This window comes from Prunus avium, chromosome 3, assembly GCF_965620075.1.
Source record: "Prunus avium chromosome 3, drPruAviu1.hap1.1, whole genome shotgun sequence".
Taxonomy (NCBI): Eukaryota; Viridiplantae; Streptophyta; class Magnoliopsida; order Rosales; family Rosaceae; genus Prunus; species Prunus avium.
The window spans coordinates 6,047,520-6,068,217 of record NC_142286.1 but is presented as its reverse complement, the minus strand read 5'-3'; the positions used below and the strand labels follow the sequence as shown (position 1 = coordinate 6,068,217).

The 20,698-nt window shown below is 37.0% G+C and overlaps 2 protein-coding genes across 5 annotated transcripts; both read right to left on the bottom strand.

Moving 5' to 3' along the window:
• Nucleotides 1–2,520: 2,520 nt before the first annotated feature.
• LOC110769486 (nuclear pore complex protein NUP50A) lies at nt 2,521–5,808 on the bottom strand. Of its 2 annotated transcripts, XM_021973468.2 has the most exons (3): nt 5,572–5,808; nt 4,541–4,639; nt 2,521–4,220 (listed from the first exon to the last, which is right to left on the bottom strand). In XM_021973468.2, the coding sequence occupies exon 3, from the start codon at nt 4,154–4,156 to the stop codon at nt 2,918–2,920; it is 1,239 nt and encodes a 412-aa protein (XP_021829160.1). In that variant the 5' UTR covers nt 4,157–4,220; nt 4,541–4,639; nt 5,572–5,808; the 3' UTR covers nt 2,521–2,917. The 2 variants fall into 2 exon arrangements, with proteins under 2 accessions (XP_021829160.1, XP_021829159.1); XM_021973467.2 differs by lacking the exon at nt 4,541–4,639.
• Nucleotides 5,809–6,665: 857 nt separating this feature from the next.
• On the bottom strand, nt 6,666–19,930 carry LOC110769465 (coatomer subunit beta'-2). 3 transcript variants are annotated; one of them, XR_002528580.2, is made up of 26 exons: nt 19,772–19,930; nt 19,357–19,377; nt 19,181–19,242; nt 18,531–18,585; nt 17,405–17,441; nt 16,957–17,282; nt 16,734–16,865; nt 16,493–16,641; nt 16,231–16,299; nt 15,682–15,832; nt 15,520–15,585; nt 14,982–15,170; nt 14,560–14,700; nt 14,404–14,478; nt 14,133–14,309; nt 13,933–14,024; nt 13,719–13,835; nt 11,279–11,393; nt 11,086–11,157; nt 10,745–10,941; nt 10,566–10,659; nt 9,522–9,628; nt 9,168–9,297; nt 8,566–8,807; nt 7,667–7,731; nt 6,666–7,042 (listed from the first exon to the last, which is right to left on the bottom strand). XR_002528580.2 is itself a non-coding variant. In XM_021973447.2 (26 exons), the coding sequence occupies exons 1-25, from the start codon at nt 19,772–19,774 to the stop codon at nt 7,712–7,714; spliced, it is 2,763 nt and encodes a 920-aa protein (XP_021829139.2). In that variant the 5' UTR covers nt 19,775–19,930; the 3' UTR covers nt 6,666–7,042; nt 7,667–7,711. The 3 variants fall into 3 exon arrangements, 1 of the variants encoding a protein (XP_021829139.2); XR_002528581.2 differs by having other exon boundaries at nt 8,600–8,807; XM_021973447.2 differs by having other exon boundaries at nt 8,642–8,807.
• Between the last annotated feature and the right edge of the window lie 768 nt (nt 19,931–20,698).

The window sequence follows — 20,698 nt, the reverse complement described above, 5'->3', positions numbered from 1 at the left end:
ACCGTCACTGCCTTGAGGGAGGGTGAGATTCGGTGCTATGAGGAAGGCCAGGCCCTCTCCAGGGAGTGGGTGTACCATGCCGGAAGTGATTATAGCCAGCTGCTTCAGCTTCATGTGGTAGTTGCTGCTTCTGGAGCTAAACGACGCCGTTGCACAGTTCAAAAAATGATGAGACGATTGAGGGAGAGAAAAATTTGGGAGGTTGGACATTGTAGACTTGGAAAGACAAATTTGCCCATGAAATTGACACCACGTTAGCCAGACTTGACGGAAGGACTACTAGTGCAACGAAACACAAAGTTGAGTGACCTCTGCAACTAATAATTGAGTTCAGTCCAAATGCAACTACAGGTATAGTTGAGGGACCATTGTTGCGAATAACCCACAATAATATTATAGCTAAACAAACAATGAAAATATGCCACATAGAAATTAATCTTTTTGCCTAAAAATATTGATTAGGTAATTGTCCATCGGAAAATTATGGTGATATATTCCAAAAAAAAACGTCTACATATCTAACACATGACTAAATAGATAGGCACATAGTAATTTTGAATTTAAAAGAATGGTTACATTAATCTATAAATGAAAATTAAATTAAAGAGAATTCGTAAGAATTGATGGAATGAAATTGAATATATTGGAAAAAAAGGAAAAATCCCACACCAAAAGAAGACAAATGAATTGTAAAAGAAACAAACAAAAACATTAAATGCAACCAATTTGACAAAAATAATCACATATTAAGTACATAAAAACGTCATCAATAGTTCTCTTGTTTCTCTTGTTTTTTTTCCAAGTTTTTTATTTGTTGCTATGCTTAAACACCACATGTCACATCTTGGGATCGGCTTCGCCGTAGCACGATATTGTCTACTTTGGGCCCCTTCTCTGCCCTCACGGTTTTGTTTTTTGGGAACTCACGAGCAACTTCCCAGTGGGTCTTCCATCATGGGATTGCTCTAGCCCCAACTCGCTTAACTTCGGAGTTCCCATGACTCTGAAGCCAGTGAGCTCCCAAAAGGCCTTGTGCTAGATGGAGGTAGGCATGTACATATAAGGCACATCACCCCCTCTCCGTTGGTCGATGTGGGATCTTACACCACAAATCAACTTGATAAGTCTGGTGGTTGCCTTGGTATGGTGGTTTCAACAGGTCTGCTCCTGTTATTATGCATAAAATCTCCAAGTCAGCGGAGGCTATGGTGCAAGCTGCTTCATTGGGGTCGGCGGTCACGGTGGAGGTGGCTTACCTTCAGGAGAAGACGACCGTTGTCCAAAGATTTGGCGTTGGTGTCTCTTCACCTAGAGTCTATAGCTTTGATTCTCCTTTTCATGGTGTTGGGCCAAGTTTTTGACAACTAGGGTTGTTAGGTACCATCTTTTTACCCATCTTTACGGGTTTGGTTGGTTACTCTGCGATGAGGACTACGAATCTAGGTGATGTTGGTGTCCCTCCTGACAAACCTATGGAGACTGGCCTAGTTGAGTCTCCTAGGCGCCTTCCTTAATGTGTTCTTGGAGCATTCGTGGCCATGGCATCCGGCGAATGCTTTTGTGTCTGATCCTCGTGTTCATATTAAGTGGCTAGGCCAGCTTTTTTATTGTTGCGTGGTGTTTTCTTTGTTCTCCCCTTAGTTGATCTTTGATTCTCCGCCTATCTCAAGGACTATGTTTTCATAGGAGGTTTCTTTGTTAGTGTTGAGATGAGACGATGTGCTTGGGGGCTTTTTTATTTTATTTTCTTTCTTGGCCTGTTTGTGGGGTTAGTCTATTCTTGATGTTGTTCCTTGCAAATTTCTCTTCTATCATCGCCAATTTCTATTGGAGGTTGCCCGAGACAGTGTGCTTAGTGTATGTTTTCTTTCTTCTTGGCATATTGTGTTCTTTGTTGGATGCTCTCAATGTCTTGTGATTGTGCAAAGAATTATGATTTCATAGCAGGACTCTTTTAACAGTTGGATTGTGTTGTAGTGTTCTCGTCAGAGGTCTAGGTGTTAGTTTGTTGTTTTATTTTATCTTGCTCTAGCATTGGTCATGCGTGATTGTTTCAAGCTCTCTTGTTAGTCCATAACATGTGTGATACTCATTCCTAACCTAGGGTTTGTCCTCAGGAAGATTTTAACAATGCCACTGTTTCATGTCATTCTTTGATTCTATGAATAAATTCCATTTCTCGAAAAACATAAAAAACACACGCACACATGCCATTTTCAAATGTTAAAATCCATCCACCCAAAAAGAAATTAGAACCAACTCATCTTAGTTAGATAGTAACATTTTTCTCCAAGGTCTTAGAAGACGTCTCTAATAAAAATTCATAATTCCTCGTTGTTAAAAGAAAATTAAACATATGACCTATGAAAATAGTCTTCAGACCAAAAAGAAAATTCAACAAAATAGGGTGCTTTTCAGCTAATATTTTGGCCATATTCAAGAAAACAACCTCTTTCATTTGCCTGTAAGGAGGAAAAAGTGAGCTATGCTGGCCCTGACCCAGAAAAATAAAAAATTAGATAAACAAAATTAACTGGGCTAGCTTCCTAGAGAGGCGTAGTTCATATTAATGATTAATCTAACCATGAAATTTTTTAATATCTGACTGACCCAGCAGTTTAACACATATCGCATATCACGGGACCAACTATAAAACTGTGTCAAGCATTCAACATCCCAGACAGCTTAACGCAGTTTGACTGAACCTAAGATTTGATCCAGAATGAGTTTTCAAAGACTACGCTGAAATTAAACTACAACAAAATGGACAGGACTCTATAACTCTGCTACAAAAGGGCTTAGGGACTGCCGGACTCTGAAACGACTTTGTTTTCTTCTCAAAAGGGTAAAGGACAGCAACTGGAACAAACTTACGACAGGAAATAGAACTTGCTAAGCATCGGCATGAGCCACCATTTCAATCATCAGAAGCCTTGGGAGAATTTTCAGGAGTCTTCATAGCCGTAGATGCCTTACCTTTATCTTTATGTGCTGTAACAGCGGTGCGAAATTCCTCAACTATAGAACCATCCTTGAATTTCAAAGCAAAGGTGGAAAGCCCATCCTTCTTTTCATCGATACTGTTCATGCAGGCAAATGTTACACCTTTCTTCTCCATATTTGTCAGCTTCATGTCTGGGTACAGACTTGCATTCAGAATCACCTTTCGTATTCCCTTGAGTCTCATAACAAGTCTCGCCTTTTCAGTCCCAGATTCAGATACATTAACCTTCAGATCTCCCTTACCACGTTCTTTCCAGCCTCCATCAATAAATTCAAATAACGCAGCATCAGCATTGAAAACCGCTTTCTCATTTTCTTCTCCAGTCTCAACCGCAACCTCTTGCATTGGCGGGAAACCACCACCATCACTCTTAGGTACAATTGGAGCACCTGATGTGCCAAATTTTGAAGAATTTCCATTATTCGAGAGACCAAGACCAGAAGGCTGATCGTTATTTGATCCAAAGAGTGAACCAGAGCCAGTACCCAATGTGGAACCATCCTTTGAAATAAGCCCAAAAGAAAAGGTGGAAGTGGAAAACCCAGTTCCAGAAAGATTTGTGAAGGCATTTTGACTACTCGAAAGCTGTTGAAACGAGTTTAAAGAAGTACCTTCCGGACTTGGATCTACATTTTCGTTTTTGTTATCTTCATTTTCAGTCTTCTCCTCATTTTTTGTCTCACCCTCATTTGTCTTATTTTCTCCCACAGCTGGTTCATGCACAACCTCAGGTTCCGTTGCTTCACTTGAAACTTCAGTGTTCTCCTTCACAACATTCTCCTTATCAGCAGCTGATTCAGCACCAACCTGCTCAACCATGCTTTCTGACGGCTTATTCTCCTCATCTGAAACCCTTATCTCGCTGGCAGGTTGTGCAGCAGCTGTAACTTCAGCAGGGACTGCGCTTGCTTCTGTTGGAGGTACCAAACGTATACCAGCAAAAGGATTGGAAGTAGGAGCAGATGCTGGCTGCTGGCGGCGAACCTTAACAATTCTTCGGGTTGCCAGCACCTCCTCACTGGCCCTCTTGAAAGTTCCGCTCTCTTGTTCAAGAGCATCTTCTTCGTCATCAAGGCCTGGGTTATCTCGGGAGAGTTCTCTTCCAGCAGCTCGCTTCTTAGAAGGTGGAACGGCATTTTCCGAATCCGCCATTGACAAATGAACCGAGAGAGTTAAATTAAAGAATCAGTCCCTCAACTGTTTGGAAAGCCAATATCTGCAAATCATTCAGAAATTATACTTTTTTGCAGAGCCAAGATAATCAGACAAACAAGGGTGTTAAACTCATAGATTATTATTATTACCAAATGCAAAGAAAACTTAATAGGCAAATCCATGTGAGGGACAAACAGCACTGATTAACAAAACCACGAATTGCAATACACCAGGTCTAATCAAAGAACCCTTCGCATAATAAAGAATCTTAAATATGAACTATTAATGAAAAAGTCCACTACTATCTCTGTCAGTCAGAAGAGATCTTCAAAACATACAACAGACCAGAAAATACAGGGAAAAAAAAGGACACCAACTTACGTGCGACGAAGGTAAGTAAAGTTACATTCCATATCACCTAAAAAGTCGACCAAATTTGTCTCACAAAACATCAGCACCTTGATTTCCACCCAGAATGGACTGTACAAAATGTGATAAGTTTTTCCATAAATTTAACTAAAAATATTACAATTACGTAAGTACAAAACAATGCATTTTTCTTCTCCACTATTGTTCATCACATGCATAGACACAGAACAGAAAAAGCAAATTGAAAGTTTATAAGTACACCAGAAAACATAAGTCAGATACGAATATGTTTGACTCTAATTTTTTATATAACAGAAATCAAGGCAATTGAACAGACAAACCCCCTCACCCACCTCTCAAAATAGAAAGAAAAAGAACCATTAAGCCAAAAATGACTATGGAGACCTAAAGAGCATAAACTTTGTAAAACCAATACCATGAATAAATCAATAAATTAATATATAATAGGAGTGAGAGAATGCTAATAAAAGAATATACAGTACTGGACTTAACTGCTAGGACAAGTCAAGAGTAGAACTAATAACAAGAATCTACAGTGCTTAAATGAATAATTATTGGGGTCGTTCTAAATTTTTTAAATATATATATATTAAAAAAAAAGAGTTTGTTGAAAACCCTAAGTTCAATAGCACCAGCTGAGTGTGTTTCAGAATACCGTGAACAACGATTGAAACTTCTCCTTTATTTTCCATCAGATTTTTAATCTTTCACTAATTTCCTCAGACACCAAAGGAGGGTTAACAGCTAAAACCCTACTTTCCCAGCAAAATCCGAAAAATCTAATGAACTGGGTCATCATGATTCAAAGAAAAAACTATTCAACCAAATCAAGAAAAACACAAGCAACCTGAAAAAACATAACCCAGAAAAAGATAAACAAGTTGCATTACCCACCAAAAAAAATAAAAGTTAGCCAAATATCATGAAAATATGAAACTATACCAGAAGCCCAAGATATTATTCAGTGACTGAGTTTCAAAAAAAATAAAGAGACGAGAAATGGAGAATGGGCTTGGACTTACCGACAAGCAAAGAAGCGCAGACGCGGCAGCAGAAGCAGAACCTAGAGAGAGATCCAGAAATTAATGGCTGGTTTTTTGAAATTGTGATCTTTTGGGTTTTGGGTTGCTTATGTAGAATGTAATTGAGAGATTGATTGGGAAAGATTTGGATATGGAAGAGTTTAAGGGTTTCTTCCCCTTTTTGATTGAGCTATGAAGGGGTTTTAATGGTGTGCGTACAGATATTAAAACGACGATTCCATTTCTCACATACGGATTTATAGGATTTACATGTAATTTAGGTCATTTTGTGACACGTGGCGTTTAGGGTCGGAAAACCCATTTAAATTGGGCTTCCGGAAAATTCTGGCCCGGAAAGTCAATGAAGCTCTACAATTTGTTCTCCTAACCTTTTTCTTTCTTTTTTTTTTCTTTTTTTTTCTTCCTTAAATCGAAAATTCCCAAAATCTTCAAACTATCAAATTCTGTTTACGAAGTGGTCTAATAATGTGAAGTCTCTAGCATGACCCTATACGAGAAGTGGTCTAATAATGTGACGTCTCTAGCATGACCCTATACGAAAACTTTCAAACGCCAAATTTCTTTTTCCTCACACATATAGGTCGGACCTAAGTTATTTTTAAAAATCTTAGGAGTAATCTTAATTTGGTAGCTACATCGCAATGATCAGTCTATTATGAGGGAGATGAAAAAGTTATTTTAAATTTCTATTAATAATCGTCCGAGATGAAGAACCAAATTGTTATATCAAATTTCCCTAATTTAGAATCATTCATGCATATAAATTTTTTTTTTTTTTTTTGGGAAGATCTTTGATATATTTATTTTTAAAGGGAACCTTTGGGGAACAAGATGCTACAATCGCCGACAATTTTCAAAGAAAGTGAGCTATAAAGATTAGATGCTTAAAATGCTGGTAAAAAGTTTAGTTGCACCTTTCAAATTAAAGGGCTCCACGCGCATGAAATTTAAACACGATTAAGGAAAAAAAAATCAAATATCTTTATGTCCTTTCTTTTTCTTTTTTTCCTTCTTCCTCATGGGATTAATATGGCAACAAAAAATTAGGTAAGCTAACCAACGTTGCGCCAAAGTTGGTGTAATGCTAAAAATGTATATACTCTTTATGAATAATACACGTTTACAATCAGTCACATAAAAGAATTCCCAAAACACACAAAAAACGTCGAGGGGAACCAAATATCTAAAATTTGATGAATGGAAAAGGGGGTGGACCTTATCCCTAGCTCAATTCTTTCTACATTCACAATGGCACAAGAAAATTGTATGATGGGAAGATGGCCTCAAAGAATATGTTAAAAGCTGCAATTGATAGAGCAAACTAACTAAAGCTACCAAACTATATGTTGTGCCCCATGACAAACTATAACTTGGTTTACAAGCCACACCACCGGGTATCAGAGACAACCGATCCGTTACATCACCTCTTTGTCAGCCTCTTGCAGGAGACCTGTCAGCGGTAAAAAAAAAAAACGAAAAAGCCAATGGGAAACAGAAAAAGAGACCATCAAAATGACTGGGTATTGACTAGCACCAGTACAATTATTGCTGAACATAACAGCTTTGTCATATGAATACAGAGTTGCTTGGAATTTGGTCAGCCTTAAGGAACTGTTTGCTAAAAGCAATTATATCATGACAGATGATAATATTTATATACCAAATGGACCTGTTTTATGCTTACCCATCAGAAATAAAAACGGGTAGGGCACACAGGACATAAGACCATAATTTTAGATGAATTATTTGTAGTACCAGATCTGAAGTTATTTTAGTGTCAATTTTTGTAACACGTATTTGCCATTTACAATTTAAAACAATCTTTCAGACACTTTTTTCTTGATTAATGACAGTAATGAATCAATCCCCCCCACTACAAAATAGCACTTCTATGTTCACTTTGGAACAGAAAAGAGCAGGGCGTCTGGCTTCTAAAGTGCAAAAATGTGAGATTCAGTCTCTGTGTAATATGCCCGACCTAGCCTATTCATAGAGCGAGTTCATCTAGCAGAGAATTGAAAACTACGATTATACACCATCTGATTGCATGTCCCAGTAATGAATCTTTTCTCACCTCTGTAAAGGATCCATACAGCTGGACCAGCAATCTTCGTCGGACCTAGTGACGTGGTGTAAGCACTGCAAGCAGTAAAAGATGAAAGGATTAGGATTCACAAAAACAATCTGACTACTGAACTAAGCAAACACAAGCAAAGAAAAAAATGCCTTTGTTCCCACTATTAAACTCCTCAGAACATACAACAGCTAATAGAGAGACCAAAAATCCTCACATGGTTCAACCAGATTGCAAAAAGCAAAAACACCAAGTTTCAGCATATACAAGTTAATTATCAGAAAGGATGAGAAAAGAAAGTTTCAAAGAAAGCCAATACTGCAATCAAACAAGCAGAAAGCCAAAACAGCAATAGAAAACAACTAAGCTACACAAAAGCTTATGACAAAGAAAAAAGGCTCACAAAATCCAATTTGTCTCTTGGTTTAAGTAGTAGATCACAGTTGTGCCTACTGCTTATTGGGGAGTTTTTGGTCTCTATACAACTCAGATGTTAGATTCTTTTCCTAGTCTTTCTCTTTGTATTTCCCCAAACACAAAGGACAGACACTTCTTTTTCGCTAAGTTTTTCTTACTTAAGAACAAAAAAAAAAACTTTAATGGCACCATTTGCAATCAAATGTTCAAAACTTGGTTGTGGTTATTCCACAGGGAATAACTAATTGCAACAATAACCATAACTAGAAAAATAAACACAGCTCACTGATATAATGCTGAGGCATTTCCCATTAGATGGAACACCCATTCGTCAGCATTAGCAGTAGATATTGTATAAACAATGTTGATTAAAATTATTTAAAATCTCCAATATAAGTTAGTAGAGAAAGTGTTATAAGTAGTGAAATCAGAAAGTTGTCAGAATGGGAGTCAGAGATGGCACATTAGAATCAATTAATCACCAGAGACAAAATTGGATTTTCACACTGGCCCAACCAATAGCTTTTTAGGCTGACGAGGTTCCTTCATTATTCGTACCCCACTCTTCGTCAGCCTCGTTACCATTAATGAGTACAGCACCATCCGTAGAATCAGCATCCACCACAACAGCCTCCTCCTGGCTCCCTTCTTCTGCATACTGTTCCTCAGCAGTCTGTTCCTCGGCAGTTTGTTCCCCGTTCTGTTCACCGTTCTGTTCAGAAACCTATAGATGGAACAGATCAAAAGGGCAAATGAAGCACAAGTGTTTAAAACCCAATTCATAAAATAAAAGCAAAGTGAGTGTTACAATAAATATGGTTTCACTTTACGTCAATAAAAACATCAGCTTCACAAATACATCTAGAATTAGAAGACCTGACTTTGTATCAATCATACAGAACAAACATTAAACGAGGTTAACAAAAAGTAGTCTAACGTGTTGACCGCATAAAAGAGAAACAATATCCATTAGAAGACAGGCAGGATATCTGCATATCTTATCATGCAAAAATCAACCAGCCAAAACAAATTGTTTATGGGAAAGAAAACTTCTAAATAAAATAAAGTGGCATCCATTGTATACCTCATGATTTGCTTCCCCATTTTCAAGAGGTTCCTCCTCATCCACTTGCAGGTTCCGGAAAGCCTCCACAAGGGTGATGTGTGCTTTATCAACATGGTTTACATACTCCTCTGCAGGAGGATAAACACCCCTAAAAAACAATCAAAAGAGAACAGTTAATACAAAGCCATACAAAGTCAATATAATACACCATGACTAAGAGCAACTAACATCCTGAGGGAAAAGTTGTTAAGCCAAAAGAGAACATTTGATAGGAAGATCTCGAGAAACTTGTGCCAAGTCAAATGATAGTAGTTTACAGCTTGCAAGAACACATTCAACACACACGCACACACACACAATGTGCAGAGGTACCTTGTCTCTGCAGCTCTAGATTCAACAGAAAGAGCAACTTGCCAATCGTCAAACAAATTAGGATACTCTTCAGGATCAGCCAAAGACTCAGCAGCTTTTGGATTAACCTGCAGGTAAACATTGAATCACAATAAAAGCTCCTGCATTATTAGGAAAGGATAAATAAGTGCATGCATGTATGCACCCAATGCTTTTGCACATGTAAATAATTGCATTATGCATCTGTGCATGCATGTTTTCCTCTCCGTGTGTGTTGTATCTTCTAAGAAGAGTAGCAAAAGTCTATTTTCAAAGAAGTGTTAGTTTTCTCAAAGGTTTGTGATAAGACTTTCACAAGCCGAGGTGGGCAGCAATGCAATGTATTATACTTGAGTATAACAGCATAACTATATGAAGTTATTGCCTATTCGTGTGACTCCATTATTTAACATGGCACACCATATCAAAAACAGAAAGGATCGTAAAGAAATCACAGTAGAAAAACTGAATACTGTGAAAGACACATACAGAACAACGAGGAATAACAAATCAGTCAAAGCCAAAAGATGCAACAAATCCACTATGGAGGAAGTTAATCAACATGGATATTAGTGGAAATGAATTTCGAAAAGTGGAAACAATAAAACCGATTCTGGTGAAAGTTTCTAGAGATGGGAGTTTTGAAATGAGTCAAGAGAACTTTTCTTTAACTTTGAAAAGTAGAATTGCCACCTGAAATTTCCTACAAAGAATATACACATAAAAGAGATTGTTGCCTATATATTTTCAATAGAAATGTTCAAAATTCTAAATAAATAAATAAATAAAACCTCAGTGGTATGCCACTGTGACTATGATATGTGATATCTCTAACAGATAATATGAGACTGCCACATGGACAACCAGCCCATTATAATTATTGTACCTAACAAAACAATGCTATGAGTTTTCTATACAAAGTTGTCATTTCTAAATTTCTTACATCAATGAAGCCAAATAAGAAATTCAGGCATGAGATCGGAGTGTCTAAAATAAGACATGCACAGAAATGTCCTAAAATGTCACCTTGCTCAGGTCTTTTCTCCAAATAGCTACTATCTCTGAGACCTTGCCTGGAAGATAAGATCGAGCCATCAAAGCAGCTTCAGGTATCCGGTTGCTGCAAAGAGGATGCTCCATTAATCATTAATTTTAAAAAGCATGATTCATGTAGTCATACTTCAATGAAACAAATAGGGAATTACCTTTCAACCAGTAACTCAAGGCACTCTTCCAATCGACCCAACATGAACAAACAAAGGAATGCAACATTGTTCTTCCCTTGTTCTTTAGCAAGGGTTGCGAGTTTTGCTATTCCTTCAGCATCCCCAAGAGAAGAATAGAGCAGTAATAAACCACTCAGGTCCATGGCATGCTTTAAACATTCCTCAGCCATGTCTAACTGCAACAATGTAATATAGACGAAGAGATGAAATCAATTCAATGGTGAAAGATACCAGGGGAAATATCAACAGGACGATAAATGTGGTTGTGGGTAAGGATTCAATATGTGTATCAAGTGAGTGAGAATAAATAACCAACATACCTTTCCAGTAGACATTGCTAATTCACCTAACTGCTTCCATTTAGACTCACTTTGCACCTCTGTGGCAATTTCCTGCAAGAAACAACGTGAATGAACACTTGGGAAATAACCACATCATTTATTATAAGACTACAAAATATATAAATCCTCAAGTAAACAGAACCTCCCAAGCTAGTTGTCTCCTTGGACTTACCTTTGCAATTTCTAATCTACCAAGCTGTATGGCTAGCTCAAATCTGTAATCAGGATCTGTGGCCACTTCAAGTGCTTCCTCTATCATACCCCGTGATTCCAAGAAACGAGCCACGCTACAAGTACAGAAAATTATCCATTAGGAAATAAGCAATCATTCACTTATCAAACATTACTTTTCAATTTATGACCAATGAAAAACAGAATGGAATACAATATTCAACTTAAAAGAGAAATGTCATATAATATGGGGTTTTAAGGTTCAATGGTCCGTGAACTTTGACCCGACTAGCATTTTGGTCCCTCAATTTCCAAAATTGTTCCCGTGGTCCTTCAACTTTAGTTTCGTTAGGACAAATGGTCCTGCCGTCAGTTTTGTTAACTTTTTCTGTTAAATTTGAGCATGTGCATGGCACATGGTGTGCTGTTGAGGGTCAAAATCGGAAATTGCTTCACTCCTAGGAGAAAAACTTCCCTGTCACAGGGGTTCCACAGTCAGCATCCCACATCAGATCTGAGGAATCTGTTTCGTTTGTTTTTCTTCAAATTTTATTATGTATTGGGGAATTTTGGAAAATTTTGAAATAGTGTGGCTGAGAGAGACACTGTTGGTTTCAGGTTCTGTCGAGGAGTGCGGTTTGGAGGAGAAAACTTTCCGGCGTCACTCTCTCTCCTAAAGATCTGAGGAATCTCTCTCCATTATCTCTTTTTCATCTTCAATTTAAATATATTAGGGAAAAAAAAGGGGAGAAATCAATAGGTGATGAAGGAGTGACTGAAGAGAGAGAGAGTAACGGAGTTGCATAATCTTTACGAACTGAAAAACAAGAATGGAGGAGAGGGATGGATGCTGGAAAGAGAAGAGGAAGAAAATGGGTGCAGAAATTAAAAATAATACAAAAATACCATTTTTCCCCTGCATGTAACATAAAAGATAACAAAATTGACGGCAGGACCATTTGTCCTAACGAAAGTGAGGTTGAAGGACCACGGGAACGATTTTGGAAATTGAGGGACCAAAATGCGAGTCGGGTCAAAGTTCAGGGACCATTAGACCTAAAACTCCTATAATATGTTAAGATCTCCAATTTGAAATGAGACTTTTGCATTGAAATTCGAAACTAAATAAATAAAAATTCAACAGAAGTATATTGAAGTCCAATATAATCAGCATAGGGAAATAAACAGTACAGATATGGTAAATTTGTCTATAAAGAACTTTTCCAAAGATCTGCAAAGCCTATTACTATTAAATTCATTAGCAGCAGGTGGATGGCAAATTTGTGGTATCAGAAGCACCAAGTGACAATTTAGAAACTAAATGATACGACTATAAAGAATTTAATAAAGAAATTATTTCCATATGCTTCTAGGTGACCCGTTTTGTAAAACTTCAATAGTAAATTGTATTAAACCAGATATTTTCCAATGGACTGAATACCATTTTATTCGAGTGCTGCTATTTCTACCCACTTATCCTATTTTCCCACCCACCTTATTTTCAAAATTTTAAAGATTAATTTACCCATTCATAAAATGACTTCTAAGGACTATCTAATTTTTTGACACATGTCCATTAACTTAACCTATACATACAATGTTAACTTTTAATAACTAAAACAAAACTAAAATTAATTCTTAAAAACAAAACCAAAAACCCAAGAGCCACCAAAGCTCATCCACATCCTCCCCCCCCCAACCCGACTTGTCAGCCATCCCACCCGGCACCCGCCAGCGGCAACCCTCTCCCTCCGTGCCACCGACAAATCCTCCTTTCCTCTCTATCTCTTTGTCTCTCTGTCTCTGTCTCTTTAGGCTGGGTTCGTTGATTTTCATTTTTGTAGTGATAAGATGTTCGCTTTTTGAAGGGGTAAGGAGGAGTTTGGTGTTGGTGGTGGAGATGGGCGAGGATGATATCTGGGGTTAAAGTGTATTTTAATAATGATCTAACATTGCAGACAACTCATCAATAGGAGTATCAATCGAAGACTGTCGATTTTTTGTTTCAGCAAATATATAATTCTTCAGTTTTTTTTTTTTTTTTTTTCTAGAGATGCCAATACAGTGGCAAATAGTCTTGCATATTTCGCTATTTCATCAATTGACATGTTCTCATGGGATAGGGACCCTCCTGCTTTCATCGAGAACTTGTTGGTTGAGGAGGATATGCTGTAATCGGTTTCAGTTTTATTGAAATAAATACATCGTTTCCACTAAAAAATATATAGAGAATTTGCTTAAATTAATAATTAAGGGGTATTTTAGGAATAATGGTGGGTAGAAAGATAGGATTGTGTTTTTTCAAATTTACATGGCGGGTGGGAAGATAAGGAGGGTGGGGAAATAGGACACCGGGGTGGAAATAGCCAGATATACTATATTACACCAGAAATAAAGGGCAATTTGATCTCATTATGCCAAATTCAGAAACTAATAGGTACCTGTTATGATGCTCTTTAGGAATTGAAGGTAAAACTTCATTCGCCCTTTCAAGGTCTCCACGCATCACAAGAGTCTTATATTCTATCAAACCCAGAAGTAGTGTGTACCCTATTACACTGCAAATGTAAAATTAAAACAAAGACACATATAAGTTGCTAAATGATGAAGATAACCATCATGACTTCCAATAACACAAGCCAAAAGTACACTTACTTGAACTCTTTGTCTATCAGATACACCCGACTTTGATTGGCAAGATAACCCAACAAGTACATTGGTCGGTCTAAATGGAACATTGTGGTTACCTAAAATAAGAGTCAAAATTTATTCACCTTGATGCAAATATTAAATCTTTGCGACTCCACAAGGATATAAATGACATTTGCAGACCCACAATGAACAGTACACAATACCTCGCCACCAACACAGTAATTAAGCCTCCAGGCGGAGTTGTTATAAATGAAACAATCCCCAACCCATAAACCAGTCCTGACACGTTCATTCATTTCATGGAGAAGCTCAAATGCATCTTCAACACCTTGTTCATCTACAGGTCTTCCACTATCTAAATAAGAAGAGACTATGTCCCGCTGCACCATTATCATATGCAATCACATAAAGATGACTGATGAGAGCTTAAGAAACAATGGGGGAAAGAAGAATCCAACTAGTGAAGATGCTTACATTGTACTTCAGAATATAGAACGATGTGTCACTGGCAATAGCCACTAAATCACCACTATCAGCCCAATAGAGATTCTGACATTTTCAAAGGAAAGTTGAATTAAAGAAAAATGAAAATAGCAATTATAAGGCTATTTGATGGAGGTAGGGACTCACTTTCACATTTACATCAATTCGCCGAATCAACCTGCATTCAGCCCAATCATAAAAGCATATGAAATCATTTGAGCACATCGCCAATAAAGTTCCCCCATAAATATGTTCAGCCGAAAATGTAGGTCGAATACTCCTCTTCTCCTGAAATATGACACTTCCATTAAAATAAACTCATGTCCTCTAACAGGAAGTTTTTAACATCTAGAATCTAGTAATGGATCTAAAACCCCGGAAGAACTATATCTAAGATGCTGAAATTAATGTAACGTTAACAGTACAAAGAAATTGGAAGTGGCACAGAATTGACAGCTAGCATTAATATATTCGAGCAGAACATTTTGATATCCAGCAGGAAACTACTTTTGTTCTGTATTGGACTTTTACCATGAAGACTACAATACTGTAGGGGTCAATAAACAAACCTGGAAGTTTTTGGTGAAAATCTTAATCTTAGATGTGCTCTCTCTAACAGCATATTCTCCATCAGATGACCAAGCAAATTCCAAAGCAGAACCAAATGACCGATTTCTCCAGGCCAAAGCAGTATATATAATGTACTCTCCATCTCCACAAACAACAACAAACCTCCCATTGGGATTATGCTTTAAGCTCTGTAAATAAAAATTGATCAGGAAGAAATCAGCCAATGTATGTATAGCAGACCCACACAATTTATTAAAGAGAAGTCTACATCCTATAGACATATTTTACACCTCAATGCTTTTTTAATCTGCAAATGAATAATCCCAGAGGCAAATATTAGTGGATACAGGACCCATTTCTCTATAAAATTCTTTGGACTCCTCAAATAATTTAATTACAAAGTGTCCATCCACAGCTAAACACAAATCTTTCTCGTTGACTACTAGAAACCTTTACTTCTCTTATAACAAGAATAAGAAATCACTTTATCTGAAGCAAATTGGAGGATAATTAAAAAGAATAATCAAAGAGCCATACCTGAGGGTAAAGATCACATGTACCCAACTCCTTAACAGCCAAAGGCAATCTCTCTCCATCAGTAACCTATGTAGCAAAGCGAACATAAAACGAGTGATGTAAACAAACAAAGAGGAAGGGGAGTTGGGCAAAGGAACCGAGTCAATCTGAATGAGCTCATACCTCAAAATCAGCTCCCACGCTCTTAATGTTCACCGTTTGAATTTCATTATGCTTAGCCCAAATGATCTTTCCACTATTGTCCATACTTGCAACAGGTACTTCACGCCCAAGTTTTACCATAATGGTTCCTTCATCATAACCAATTACAACCCTGCAGATGTTGATGAGAAGAAGAAAAACATCTTAGGTACAGATTTTTTTATAGGACATCACAAATGCAGCTTTGAAACATACTCCACAACTTAACGGAGTCCATTTTCCCACAAACTTGTCATGATGTCTGATTCTCAAGGAAATTAACAACCTATGACTTAATTGTAAGGAGACAAAAGATGCACTTTTTTCATGAATGCAAGCAAATCTATATATATATATGAATTGTTTTCTTTTTTTCTGTAAACTTCACAGTAAATTGACAGAGTTCAAGAAGAAGGTTACGTATTTATGAATTTAGAACAGCTTGACACAGTTCTAATATCTATCGGTAAATTGCACTGAATAGAGAAATGCAAAGAATGTTTAAGGTGCAAAGAGAACTATAAAACTCACCGCCTTGAACTCTTCATGTATCCAATAGCCCAAACTCTTTCAAGCCCATAATTCAATGTGTTCTCAAGCCTGTAGATGCCCACACAATTATCCAAGGCCTCAATATTCGATGATTTGAAAATAGAGAAAATAATTCTAAAATATAACATTTAAAAGTAAAATAAATTTCAAAAACAAAATTGTAAGGAACCAAAAAAATGAACGACTACCCAAAAGATTTAACATCCTAGGACGAAGATGCGGAAAACAGCACAGTAATTACCTGTAAGTAGTTGAATGCCATATTCGAACTGTTCCATCCTCAGACCCTGTTATTATTATAGGAAGTTCAGGATGAAAACATACAGCAGAAACATTGTGTGTATGGCCGTCAAGTGTCTGGACACAACTTTTGGTTTGATAGTCCCACACCTGCTTGCACAGGATTATGCGTGAATTTTTCGAAATCACCACAGATATATAATCAAAAAAAAATTGAAGAAAAAGGATAACTTAAGGGAGACCTTAGCAGTGTGATCATCAGAACCAGTAATTAGATAAGGCTTATCACCACCCGTAAAGTAATCAACACAATTTACTCCTTTCTGATGGGCATCCAATGTAAAATTTGGGTCTGGGGAACCTAGATTCCAAATCTGGGGAAAAACAAAAAACCAGTAGCATAGTTAGCACCATTACACAAAAAGTGTTGTATGCAAGAAATCTCCCAGAACATGCCATGTATACCTTTATGGTGCGATCAAGAGATGCACTTGCGAATGTGTTGGTATCTTTTGGATTAAATGTCACTTGCATGACATAATGGGAATGTCCTTCAAATATCTGCGTGCAAACCCAACCCTTGTCCCAATCCCAGAGCTTGATAAGCATATCATCAGATGATGATAGCACATATGGGAGTGTTGGATGGACAGCAACACACCTAATGTAGTCTGTATGTGCCTCAAATACTTTAACTTTATCCATTGTATTGTAATTGTATACACGAATGAACATGTCATCAGCTCCAGCAACAACCCATTGCTTGCGTGAGATAAATTTGGCTGACCTAACTGCAGACCAATGACTTAGACATTAAAGCATGATAATTATCCTATTGGGGAAAATGCCAGAAAGAAATGTATATCACGCATAAAAGAAATGCAAATAGGTAAAGTAGCATCTCATAAAATACCTGGTAACTCTGTGACCTCAAAAGACTTAGCCATGGTCTGAAACAGTAACCAGAAGATTCAAGTTAGCATATGCTTACTCTAACCATTTAAAGAACCTAAAATTTCAAAGCTAGCTATAAGTTTAAGACAACTCTTAGAGGAAGGAACACCAAATATTTGTTTTTCTTTGATAGCATGATGGTACAAAATATACTGTACAAAACCATACTTGTTATGAGATGCATCACAGAGTTAGCTGTAAGGATTCAGCAGACCAAAAGACACCCAGCCAAAGAGAAGAACAATGACAAACCCAGTCTTATCATCACTCAGGGTTAAAAAGCTATATTAGAAAATGTTATTATTTTGTATATTTGTATTATTTATGCCAATCAAAGCATTCTATAAGTTGAGCATCCACCCTACTGGGTGTCAAAAAGAATTTTTCGAATAAAATTAAAATATAAGTTATGTATAGCTTTAGAGAGAAGATTTGTCAAATGATCAACATAAGCATAAATTGACAGTAGCCATCTATGCTCAACGTCTAAGAGTACATCTGATCAGAAAGGGAAAAAAAGAATTCCATTGTACACAAATCCTGTCTTTGGACAGTCAATCAGTAAATCACTAATTGCTTCCTCGCCTTTAGTTACGGTTTGGTTCATCTAATCAGTTAATAAATTTGGTACAAGTGAGGTCCTCTTCGTATCTAAAGTGATCAAGGCTTCAGTACAGTGGCTTAAATTTATCATAAAACCTCATACATTATCTTCTGGTTGTACAAGTTCCATCACTTCACTTCTAGCTCTTTCACTTTGGACCAAAAGACTTGTTTTTATCATGTCTTAACAAATGAAGCTAGCCATACAGTCCACGGAGTTCAATTGTCATAGTGCAACAATGCCTCTTCAGATAGTTGCACATACCAGCAAATGTTAAGATCAAATTTTGCATGTAGTTAGCAATGGATCATAGTTATAACAATATAAAAAGAGTCATCATGATCATCATTCAATTACTTGATATCCAAACAGCAAAGATGGCTTTTATCAAAAGGCACCATATATTTCCCTCCATTTTCAGAAATGATTTCAGTTCTACTTGGTTGTGGAAATGCTACTTGTAGTATTATATAGATCATACCTGTGTCTGGTAGTTCCAAATACACACAGTTCCTGAATATAAACTCGCCAAAATCCTGCAGTAAAAGTGTCATTCAACAAATTAGTAATCCATCAAGTTTTCTCCATCATTTTCAGAGATACAATCTCATTGTTACTAATAATATGTGGTAAACCACAAAAAATACAGTTGCACCAAAACAACTTGGATCCTATCCTAACTAAGTGGCAAGAGAACCAAAGTGCTTCCCCCACTTCCAATGGAATTTTTTACTATAATTAGTCCTTTTATACAATTACCTAATAAGACAAAGCTTGAAATTTGAAAAAAACCAAAAAAAAAAAGAATAAGAATCCCTATTGCAGCCAGGTCACCCCATCCAATGGGTGCAGCCTCCTGCAAAATGTAGCCATATCCTTTGTCTGACACTGCTACCTCAATAACCAACCATCAATTGCATAGCTTATCATTTCACCAAATTCTCTAGGATGCTATCCTAATTTGAGTAGGAAGCGCATTCCCAAATTAAAAGGTTTACAAAGAAAAAAGAAATATGACAGACATCAGAAAGAGGAGCTGGGACGCATGGCATTGCTCAAATTACATTTTTATGAACAATTTTAACAGAATACTAATAAGCAAGACTAGTGAAATGAAGGTAATGCATTTACCATGGCTCTGTTGGATGTAGATCCACAGATTTTACTCTCTCTGATCTTTGAGCAAGTTTTCTCTGAACCAGAAGAGTAGAATTAGACTACTCATCACACAATTCAGGATATAACTATTAAGATCGAGATCTGATCCACATAGAGAAGATAGATTAAAGGAATTCAATAAAACGCACCTTGATTTCCAGTCTGAGAGGCTGTTAATACATTGAAAAAGCAAAGAAAACCAATCAGTGTCAAATTGAAACACCAAATCTTAAATTAATTTATTTACTAGGATTTCTTTTTGGATAGAGAAAGTAAATAACTGAGAATCGAAATTTGATCATATTGAACAGAAGATCTCGACGAAATTCACGTTATGCTCAGTTTGGTTGCGAAGAAAGGAAATAAAAATAAGATGGAAATTAAGAAAACATCGAATTCCAAGCAACCAAACAAAGCCTAAGACATTGCAACACCCTCACTGAAATTGATGCATTTAGTCAAACAATGAGGGATTGGCACCAAATGAAAACGGATTTGAATCAGATCTAAGATGCAGCCTAATGTGACAACGTTCAGGGAAGCCGGAAGAGATCAGAGACTCACCATTTTCGCAGAGCTCCGGCCGAGATCACAGTCAGAGAAACCCTAGCGATCCAGGTGATCCGAGCACAGAGAGAGAAGAAGAAGAAGAAGAAGAGTGGGAGGGGAGGGAGAGAGATTTTGGTCTTTTGCATACGGAGAGAGCTCTCTTTCTGTAAATACGACGAGATCAAGCAAAGCTTTGCGGTTAAGTGAGTAATTTTACGATAGTGCCACTGGTGGGGCAAAGCCGGTTCTTGGTGTCAGATCGTACAGTTTCTGTGATCTTGGGACGTGGATTGATGAACGGTGGAGATTTGTCGATTGGTAGCTCTTTTGGTGTGAAATGTGAACAATGTGATGTGATCTGTGGCGTTGACGTGGATTCCATGGTAGCACATATGGGCTCACCGTCTGGGTTGAGTTGAGATCCCGTTTAGAAAATAGGAAAATGATTAAAATTCATTACGCATACAGCCCATTAGAGCACTTCCGCGCATTTATCATGGCGAAGGGCAAGGCAATGGTTATTATTATTCACGTGAATAGTGGCAGCCCTTGCAAAATGCAAGGTGTGTTTTCATCCATTGTCATGGCAACGGGCAAATATTATTCACTTTTAGTTTTTTTTTATTTTTTAACTAAAACAATTAATTTGGAGAAGATTTTCGATTCCCACGTGTCAATATTTATTATAAAATTCATATCGCATAATTCGAATTAATTTTTCTGATAATATTTTTTGATAAGAAAATTTTAAATTTATTTCAGAATTAAAAAAGATAATTAGTAGTTGTGTTCTGTAAAAATAGAATCCATTATCTTAATTTTCTTTTCATTTTAATTTTTTTAATATGAAAAGTGTGAATTTACCATAATATCCTCATTTAATTAATAATTTCAATTCTTAATGTTTGCATTAACCAAGGGCATTTTTTGGTATTTTGAATG

What these genes read in the sequence shown, in the direction of transcription:
- LOC110769486 (XM_021973468.2), bottom strand. Translation starts at nt 4,156, where the DNA reads ATGGCGGATTCGGAAAATGCCGTTCCACCTTCTAAGAAGCGAGCTGCT.
- LOC110769465 (XM_021973447.2), bottom strand. An exon ending in TGGCATTCAACTACTTACAG is followed by an intron (nt 16,300 to 16,492) that starts GTAATTACTGTG and finishes GGGCATCTACAG; the next exon opens with GCTTGAGAACACATTGAATT. An exon ending in GTAGATTAGAAATTGCAAAG is followed by an intron (nt 11,158 to 11,278) that starts GTAAGTCCAAGG and finishes TGTTTCTTGCAG; the next exon opens with GAAATTGCCACAGAGGTGCA.